Source organism: Dendroctonus ponderosae, unplaced genomic scaffold (assembly GCF_020466585.1).
Source record: "Dendroctonus ponderosae isolate FM_Combo_2020 unplaced genomic scaffold, Dpon_F_20191213v2 Dpon_F_20191213_7, whole genome shotgun sequence".
NCBI lineage: Eukaryota > Metazoa > Arthropoda > Insecta > Coleoptera > Curculionidae > Dendroctonus > Dendroctonus ponderosae.
The window spans coordinates 2,875,911-2,885,761 of NW_026018916.1; the positions used below are offsets into that span (position 1 = coordinate 2,875,911).

A 9,851-nucleotide genomic window follows, 5' to 3' on the forward strand; every position below is an offset into this window, starting at 1 on the left:
GAGTGGCTTGCATCTTCAGAAGTGGTTTGCTTGAACGCTTACACTGTTCTCATCAGAACCCGTTCAGTTCTTCCGCGAAGAAATTCAGAAAACTTATTTAGAAATTTGAAACTAATGGGTTTTTCGGGTTTTTAGGCCGTAGTTCGCTAGAATTTCTTCTTGACGTTTCGCAAGCACGAGTGACTTGCATCTTCAGAAGTGGTTTGCTTGAACGCTTACACTGTTCTCATCAGAACCCGTTCAGTTGTTCGGCGAACAAATTCAGAAAAATTTAGAAATTTGACACTAATGGGTTTTTCGGGTTTTTAGGCCGTAGTTAGGTTCTGCGGAAGAACTGAACAGGTTCTGATGAGAACAGTGTAAGCGTTCAAGCAAACCACTTCTGAAGATGCAGGCCACTCGTGCTTGCGAAACGTCAAGAAGAAATTCAGAAGAATTTAGAAATTTGAAACTAATGGGTTTTTCGGGTTTTTAGGCCGTCGTTCGGTAGACCGGTAGAGTTAGTTTCAAGGAATGGCCTCGAAAGTTCTTTTGATATTTGCTTTTGTCCATTGAATATGCAGTAGTTATTGCATTAGTTTCTAATGCGACAGACTCCTTAACTTCGCGTTACAATTCGCCGATAATAAAGAAACAGCAACACGTGGGCTAATAATTAACCATTATTATCCAATTATAATGGGTTTTACCGAAATAAAATAAGCGCGGAACAAGGGAGAATAAATACCAAAACTATAGGTATGTATATTTTGATGTGAATGTTTGTAAAATTATGTTATTAATACTATAGTATTAATACTGAACGAACATTACGTTGATGTGGCGAGGTGAATACAGGCGTGCATGTGAGTAAACGTACTCATTGACCCTTGCAATTATTAGTGTATACAATAAATAACATAAGCGGTAGCCTCAGGTTTATTGTTACTACAATTAAGTCTCAAGACTGATACGTTACTGGAATTTCATTGATGTTTACCTGTGTTCTGCCCTGTAAAGGCATTAAATATAACTTCACTTATGTAAGCAGGTGAGCTTTGACCTGCCAATTCTCGATTACTATGAGTGATGTCGATTTATTTTCAAATAAACGAAATAGCAACTTGATTATGGATACTTTTAAACAAAAACACCATAAAAACCCAATATATTTGAAGGTTTATTACTCGCAGCGGACAATCGTGCAGCTGCAATAGAAAATTCGGTTGATCGGTATGTAAACCTGAATATGTAAACTAGACAAGTAACTGCAAGTTTCAAACTCAAGCTCTCAATCGACCAAATTAAACGGCTGCCTCTAATGCGATTATTTAATCTTCATCGCTTGAAGACTCGTAAGCCAGCTGCTCATTCCACCAGTCCTTAATTTCCTGCATTGCTGTGGTCGGTTTTGGTAAAGAAGTTTTGTTGTTCTGCACCTACAAAATCCGAGAAAGAAAATGTCGTTTATTCCTGTCGAGTCTCACCTCTCTGGCCATTTTATTCTGCTCACTGTCATTCAAATGGGCAAGGTTCTTATTCACTGGTGGGTTCGGTCGGACAGTGTTATTTTTCTTCTTTGATTGTTGCACCTTTTCTCTCTCCTGTCGCGCCGAGGGATCGGATAGAGTTGGAGCCAAATATTTGCGTCCTGGACAAAATCATCAAATTAAAATTGACTGGGCAAAAGTTTCATGCCCGCACTTGCCTGAACTGCTGCCAATACTGTCCGATCTAGGTAAGCTGACCAGTTTCGGCTTCCTAACTGCTGGTGGTTCGTTCTCTTTGAACTCCAACTCCTGATCATTGTCCGTTTCTGCAACTGGTCGAGTGACTTTGTTTTCTTCCGGTTGTTCTAGAGCTGGAATCGTTTCGTTTGTGGCTCTTAAGCCCGCTATAAGACTGTTTTGTTGTTTCTGCCCCAAATAAAATGATTAGTTCTTTCATCTTTTTCAAACACTGCGTACTTACACTTGTTGATCTAATTTTTTTTAAGCAACCTTCTAGCCAGGTTCTAATGGTTTGCTTGGCCACTTCCTCTTCGATGGCATACTCAAATTCCTCCCGTGCCAGCAGCTCCTCTAACTGTAGGGCTTTTCTTATGTCCACGCTGCGGTATGACAGCATGCTGCACAGTTGAGAAAAGTGCAGAACTCCAACTGTGTTTGTCTAATTAGGAAAAGGGAATCTGCTTACTTGATCACATCATGGAAAGTCACATCCTCGCCATTATGCAATCTGTCCAATTCGTAGCACATGTGTTTAAAGAGGACTCGGTCTTTTTGTGGGTCCACCTCTAGTCGGCCTTTCAACAGTCTGAGGATGAATTTGACCTGCAAGAATCGGGTGAACGCATATTGCGTGCTGTGCTGTTGGCGTCGTTACCCGTTTAACTGGAATTACGCCTCGCTGATGTATATCCACAATGTTCCATGTATTTTGAAAGTTTCGAATGTCTGCATAGGAGAGCAGCGCGTCTTCTTCGTTGGAGTAGAACAGCGAAAAGTTCTCCATTATAATAGCTGCAAGATGATCAAGTGTCGATCGCACACCCACTCCACGACAGACGAAACTTACCCACTAATAAGTTTAAAACTATGTAGGTAATAATAACGTAAAAGGTGCAAAAGTAAATCAGCGAACCCATGAAGTTGCCACAATCAGTTTCCCAGTAGTTGGCTGCGCGAGTACAATGAGGCGGTTGGATCATGCAGTCATGCATTATCTTATTCCAGTCTTCGCCTGTGACGATGCGAAAAAGCATCGCCACTCCGGTAACAGGAGATTGAAAATTGGCCCTTCTAAACAGCCATTCACGTTGATTCAATCAACAGCATCGTATCGATAGGTAGGTACATACCTGCCGATTCCCTCTCCATATTTGACTGTTCCGAAAAGAATCGTTCCGGCCAAAGCGTAGAAAAACACCAGCAGGAACATGCCAAAAATAATGAAAAAGCTTTTGCACACCGAAACTCCCACAGTTAACATCAGCATTTTAAGGGTGGCATGTTTGCCGGTGATGGTAAAAAACCGCAACACTACCACCATGAATCCAATAAAATAAGTCAAGTCGTTCTAAAAAAAATTGGCAGGATTTTCAACAATCGGATCTAAAAACGTTTTACCTTAAACATAATGTGAAAAAACATCCAAATCACTCCAACCACAGTGACAAACAAATCGTATCGGTTTCGGCGAGATTGCAGATATCCCCTAGGGGTAAAAGCGATATTTTTCATAATAACTTCCACCAGAAACATCAGAGTGCAAATGATCGAAATGGTCACCAAGGTATCAGTGGTTGAGTCGTTTTTTTCCCACTGGAAATCAACAATGTGATGTGATAAAGCGAATTTGTTGGCTCAAAAGCGCTTCATGCCCACCGTGACACTTAAGAGAGCCGAATTGATTAACACCAGAATGGCAATGCTTCGCTTGAACTTCAAGTTCTGCGTGATGTCGTAGATAAAAGCTCTGAACTTTTTCCCATCGGGCCTCGGTGGCAGATGTAATGGTTGGGCGATTTTCAGACGTTTCTTCAAGTCGCACCATCGCCTCTGATCCACAGTAAGCAGAGCAGTTCCTTTATTTTCTGAGTAGTTAGCAATGACCACGCCGACGAATAGCGTCAGTCCGATCATACATCCGAGAAAGATGTAGATGTGGATATAAATCGCGTGCACCTGAAAACAGTGAAAAATGGCAGGTTTGATGTGTTTCTCTATAGGTACAGTCAGTTTGAACCTCGAAGTAAAATGTGTGACTGACTTACGGGTCCAAGAGATTTTATTAAAATATCTCTCACATCCAGCCACCCTTTGAACGAGAGCACTTCGAACAGGGTCAACATGGCATCGCCAATATTATCGAAATTGAATCTTCTGGGATTGGCCCTAAAGTTTTACAAGCAAATATCGACCGTAGATTTTAAAATCGAGCTCTTACCACACACGTGGAACTACTAATTGCGGATAAGTTTCGTTCTCTCCCGGTTGAACTTTCATTTTAGTGACAAACACTCTTCGCAGGAAAGTACCCTTGCAGTTTTCCCTGCTAGTGACATTGGAATCGTTGCAACGTGCCAATCTTCCCCCTGCAAAATTAAGTCCTTTCTCAATATAGCGTTGAGGTAGGTACATCATCTATTTTCTACATATATAGGAAATATTGTATACATACGTACCGTAGAGCTGGACGCCGTAGCTGGCAAAAATGAATATCAGCAAGATGAGTAATGTGGAAACCAGCAAAATTTCTTTGAATCCCCTGCACAATTCGTTGACGACTTTGCTCATGTGAGGCACCAAAGTGAATATTCGCAAAGGACGTAAGCAGCGCAATATCATCAAAAGCTGCGCTCCTGAATTAGGAGGCACGTGTTTAGGCATCCAGCACAAAAACGTTAAGCTCACCTGCATGAGCATAACTAATATGTGTTTGCTTAGCACTACTCAAATCGCACTTACAAGGTAAATGAAAACGTCCAGAAGCGCAGCAACGTCCTTTACGTAGGCTTTGGGCGTAAAAAATAGACCATCAGCTAGGATTTTTAATGCCAGTTCCATGCTCATAAATATCACAAATCCGTATTCGGCAACTTGGAGGCTGGGGTTCTCCATGACGCGATAATGAGGAGTCTCAAACATCATGGATAAGCAGGAGAGGGTAGTCATCGCTATCATTACCCAGTCTAGGTAGGTAACCAGACCCAAGAAGTTGCTGAGCAGTAAGCGAAGAAAATTATACTCAACTGAAACGTTGGAGACTCTCTGCATACTCACTGCAGTGTTTTGTATTGCACTTTTCGCTCCTTTCCGGTCAAGGGATCCTTCAGCCTGGCATCATATCGCGCATAAACGATCAGTTGGCAAAACTTCCTAAACTTGCTCTCCCTAGGAACTGCAAAGAGGGGCGTATCAAAAAATGGGTGGTTCTCTCTCAAATCCTCCTCCCGCTGGTTCCTATTGGAATCAGCACAATGAACCAAACCAACTTAAATGCTGCATCAAACATCAAAATATACCTTCTCATTTCCGCTTGTTGTCTCTTGGCCTGTAAGAGCTTAATATCCAAATCGTGAGGCCTGGCTCTAGCTGAAGTGACCCGATTCACACCAATATCTCCATTCTCCATCAAATGTTCGTAGGTTTGCTTCAGTTTTATCGATCCTGACCTGACTGAGCGTCTGATTGATCTGGACCCGAACCTGTAAGCAAAATTGCAAATATTTCCACAGGTGGACTAAGAAAATAAACCACTGCAAAATTCCATTCGCTTCGCTGTCCTGTGAGCTGCTCGAACAGTTAGGACAAAACGTTGAATGCCAATCTTACTATTTTGGACTCACTAATTTTTTTAGCCAATTAGATTATATGTTCACTCACTTCTTGTGGTCAGAAAAGAGAATTAGTACCAATGCCGCGACAAAAATATACAAAGCGATCTGCAGGCCCCTCTTGGACTACGGACATATACTCATGGCCAACGGAACAGAAAGGACAAAACGATACGTACAAACAACTGAACAAATTGCACTAAGACTAATAACACGAATAAGACACCCCCAAAAGCCCCTGCACAACCCTTCCAACCAACTACTATACGAACGCACAAACATGACCAAAATTTCGGAAAGACTAATACACTTACAGACAAAATGGACAAACAACCCTCACAACTGGACCATACTGAATCCCCTTTGCCTAACAAGACGGACAGAACATTCCCGTTTTCGTACCCCAACAGATACTTTACTAGAACACCTACAAGCGCAACTGAACTAACGACTAAGACCTGTTTGTTTGTGGGCCGGGAAATTTTTTTCTTTTTTCTTTTATCACTGATTGAATTATACCAGTGTTAGGAATAGGACTTAATTTTAGAATAAGCTAGGCTAAGACATATATGTACTACTCAAGGGCAGAAAGACCGATTGGGTCGATAGCCTTTTTCTATAGGAAATAAAGATTATTTATATGTATATATGTTCGTAGGTTTGCTTCAGTTTTATCGATCCTGACTTTATCGATCCTGATTGATCTGGACCCGAACCTGTAAGCAAAATTGCAAATATTTCCACAGGTGGGCTAAAAAAATAAACGACTACAAAATTCCATTCGCTTCGCTGTCCTGTGAGCTGTTCGAACAGTTAGGACATAACGTTGCATGCCAATCTTACTATTTTGGACTCACTAATTTTTTTAGCCAATTAGATCAATTCATGTTCACTCACTTCTTGTGGTCAATACGTAACTGTTTCACACTATTTATGGTTCCTTGGGGTTTGAGCGGTGCTTTGCTGCCTGGCACTGGAATCATAGACGAGTCACCCAGCATGAGGCGCTGATTGTTGGAATCGCTGAAAACTCATTCATTTCGAATTGTGCTAGCAGACAACATTTTACATCGCTTCTTCTGTCTCTCTATCGGCAAATTAAAACTGGCATTTCGAAAATGTTACCTGATAATATGAGAGACGGTAGTTTTCTTCAGCTTGATATTAACGCTCCTCACTTTGGGCAGTTTGTTCATGATGTTCAAAGGACGCTGCTTTCTGTAAACTATTTTTGAGTCGAACATTTCCTCGGCCGTCAAGCGCTTGATTCCACTTTCGGAGTTTTCCTCATCTTCAGTCTCATACACGAACTGCCTCATGAAGCTTTCTCTCACCTAAATAAGTTGCCCAATTGTTCGCCGAAAAGTTGCTAACTTGTATGCTAAAACTAGCCTTGGGCAGGTTGAAATCAGAAGGCACTTTATGCAAGGTGACCATCAGCGGACTGTCGGGGAACTTTTCGAATATCCGGAGGCGAAATGGAAGAGTCTCCTTGATTTCGGCGCTTTGCTCTCGGTATTTCAACTGTTTGAGTTTTTTTATGTCTTCATCCAGTTCCAGGTTGTCTAAGATAACCGCTACGAACAAGCTGAGCACAATCTACAACCAAAACACCTTTTTTGGATGATGATGCTGGTCGCTTTGATGCGGCACCCACCAGAGTAACAAACAGGTGATACATGATGAAATAAAACGCCACTAATGGAGCTATCATAGATGGTGTGCGGAACATTGTCTCGTCCATCACTTCCACCCAGGCTTCCTGGGTGAGGATCTGGAACATGGACATGAATGCCTCAGAAAACGTTTCAAATTTGGTAAAATCCAAAAAGCAGAACAGTTGCATCGACACACTGGATGAAATAATCAGCAAGCACATGGTGAAAATGATTAGACTGCCCAGCTTTTTGCCCGGCCCGAAAATCTTGTATACGAAGTCCTCCAATAGGGGTGACGCTTTAATTAGCCGAACCACCCGAAGGACTTGAAAGAAGGTGAACCCGGTCATGTAAAACCCTGGAGGTAGATAAATAATCGACTTAGCGGTGGCCGTTTTCGCTCGTTATTCAGGTTTTTACCTGGAATTATGTGGATGGTCGTTCCGATGGCGCATAACATTTCGAATTTGTGGATAGAATGCTTCCAATATCCCCGCCAGCCCAGGCACCACACTTTGAAAGTCACCTCCAAGTTAAGCAGTATCGTAAAGCCCAACTCGGAAAAGTAGTACTTTTCATAAAACACCTGCCTGGGCCTTCTGTCGTGTTGGAATCTCATCGATGCTGTTACAACGGCGTTGGCCAAGATCACAGCCATGACTAGGCTGCGAAAACACGGACTCTGGAGTATTTTCTGGCAAAAATCCGGAGCCACTCCCCCATGCTTGTTGTCGTCCAAAGTCACCAGTTTCCAACCGCGATCGTCTCCATTGAGAATCTATTCGGAATGGATCGTTTATGTACTATCAGAATAATTAACGATTGCAGACCTGAGATGCAGAGCTGTTGCTGATGTGTCCCCGAATGCCCCACATTTGCTGGAACTGAACCCTGATTTCGTTAAAAGTCTCGGTGATGACGGCAATGAAGACGTTCTTCACCAGCCAAGCTAGGAAGAAGATTAAGGTGCTGAAGTAGGAAACAGCCATCCAAGGGGGCAGAGAATCGATCGCCCTGTACATGATGAACACCCATCCCTCTTGAGACGCTGCTTGATAAACCGTGAAGAAGCTGGTAACTGAAACCGTTGCACCATTTCATTTATTACATCTTCTGAGGAGGAAGCCAGGATTAGATGTTACCAAATTCGTCGAATCCATTAAAGCCAATAATGTATCGCGAAATTCCTTCCATCTTCATGCACTTCATGCCCTGGGGGCACTGGTAGCCTGATGTAGGGTCCAACGAGCAAAAGGTATCTGGTATGGCTAAATTGTTTATGGTGACGTCCCTGAAAAAATATATACCTATTGAATTTAATGCTACGCACGAAACAGTCAAATACCAAACATGGACAGTTTTATCAAATTAAACCTACTTGGGTTCCTTTGTGGTGTTGGTAACGCAATGATTTTTCAGCTCGCCAAAGAACTGCACCCCCAGCAAACCGTAGAGCGACATGAAGAACAGGAAGAACAGCGTTACGTTGTAGATTTGTTGACTCGATCGCCTAAAGTCACATGCTTCTTATATACACCGTTCAAGCATCTTCTATTCGAACCAATTACTTGAAAATTTGATTAATCCTGGACTTCGGCATGGAAAACTTGAGAAACACCCGCAGAAACCTGATTACAATCAAGGGCCGGGGCGCACGAATTATCGAAATGTACGAATAAGCCGGAACGATTCCCATGATTTCGAATATTTGCAGAATGATGGACAGCCAGAGAAAGAACACCATGCTGGCATCAAACTGGCACCAGTGATCTTTTAAATAAGATTTGTCACCCTACATAAAAACGATATATTTATGAGCAGACTATGAAGGCTTTCACGGCCGGTCAAATCACATTTAGAAATGTTTTTCGGGCTTTGAAGCAGTGGTCCATGGGAATTTATTCCTGACGTTTCGTCCACAACTGCGGTGGACATTATCAAAGGCGATGAGGCAGTGGGCGAAGTGATCTCCCATGCTTTCCGACTAAAACTGAGGCAATAAATTCAAATTTCCATGTCTTTCATACCTTCTAGAATGGATTAGCTGAGTTGTTCGCTCTTGAGCATCTATTTGTGATTAAGTAAAATAACTCGAAAGAACGGGCAGTTGGTTGGCTAAAAGACAGATCAAACTAAATGAAATGATTAACACATTCTCATTCGAATGAGTCAAGCGAAATTGAATTTTCCATTCAAGAACGCAGTTGGCATCGTAAGTCTCCCTCAAACCCATAAAAGCCCGAGAGAGATGCAAGATGGCCAGCGCGTTGCTACGTGCCAAGTTGATACCTTTGCGGCTAAAAAAATCAGTTTATACTGAAGCGAATCTGAGATCTCTGATTTTGGGATTGAGATTTTTTGCGTCCAAACCAGTGTCGTGCCCCAACTGGTAAGTTTTTCAAGCTTTTAGACGATGGTGAAAAAATGTCTTCCTAACGTTCTTGCAAGCTTCCAGTTGCAAGTTCCAAGCACGAATGGCTTGGCATCTTCAGAGGTGATTGCTGCGTTGAGCAACCCACCTCTGAAGATGTCAGCCACTTGTGCTGGCGAAACATCAGGGAAAACCTTCCTCCACCATGGTCTAAATCCCGAAGGTGGCCTACTGGATCCAGCAGTTGAACCATTCTTAGTTGGAATCGCCTTTGATAATGTCCACCGCAGTTGTGGACGAAACGTCAGGAACAAATTCCCATGGACCACGGCTTCAAAGCCCCAAAGACATTTCTATATGTATTTATGAACATTTGGACAGGGGCGGATCCAGCTTTAAATTCAGGGGGGGGTTATGTAGAAAAAGTACAGTCTTCTCTTGTCTATGAAATTAGAAAAATTATCGTCGTTTTGTGCAAGGGTGGCGTAAGATTATTGCAAAATTT

General features: G+C 42.4%; 1 protein-coding gene across 1 annotated transcript in view; it reads right to left on the reverse strand.

Annotated features, from left to right (window-relative positions):
• Positions 1-1,132: 1,132 nt before the first annotated feature.
• Positions 1,133-9,851, reverse strand: part of LOC109539290 (sodium leak channel NALCN) — a 9,556-nt gene continuing 837 nt past the window's right edge. Inside the window, exons 4-28 of the mRNA XM_019906947.2 lie at positions 8,544-8,767; positions 8,354-8,485; positions 8,118-8,266; positions 7,806-8,053; positions 7,396-7,753; positions 6,975-7,333; positions 6,710-6,916; positions 6,443-6,651; positions 6,215-6,340; positions 5,006-5,188; positions 4,764-4,943; positions 4,449-4,701; positions 4,166-4,394; positions 3,928-4,075; positions 3,755-3,875; positions 3,366-3,665; positions 3,108-3,302; positions 2,840-3,057; positions 2,557-2,780; positions 2,365-2,501; positions 2,176-2,312; positions 1,951-2,107; positions 1,688-1,895; positions 1,467-1,630; positions 1,133-1,418 (exon numbers count right to left, since the gene is read on the reverse strand). Coding sequence (XP_019762506.2) covers positions 1,311-1,418; positions 1,467-1,630; positions 1,688-1,895; positions 1,951-2,107; positions 2,176-2,312; positions 2,365-2,501; positions 2,557-2,780; positions 2,840-3,057; positions 3,108-3,302; positions 3,366-3,665; positions 3,755-3,875; positions 3,928-4,075; positions 4,166-4,394; positions 4,449-4,701; positions 4,764-4,943; positions 5,006-5,188; positions 6,215-6,340; positions 6,443-6,651; positions 6,710-6,916; positions 6,975-7,333; positions 7,396-7,753; positions 7,806-8,053; positions 8,118-8,266; positions 8,354-8,485; positions 8,544-8,767 — 4,974 coding nt within the window. The 3' untranslated portion in view covers positions 1,133-1,310. The remainder of the gene's footprint in view (positions 1,419-1,466; positions 1,631-1,687; positions 1,896-1,950; positions 2,108-2,175; positions 2,313-2,364; positions 2,502-2,556; positions 2,781-2,839; positions 3,058-3,107; positions 3,303-3,365; positions 3,666-3,754; positions 3,876-3,927; positions 4,076-4,165; positions 4,395-4,448; positions 4,702-4,763; positions 4,944-5,005; positions 5,189-6,214; positions 6,341-6,442; positions 6,652-6,709; positions 6,917-6,974; positions 7,334-7,395; positions 7,754-7,805; positions 8,054-8,117; positions 8,267-8,353; positions 8,486-8,543; positions 8,768-9,851) is intronic.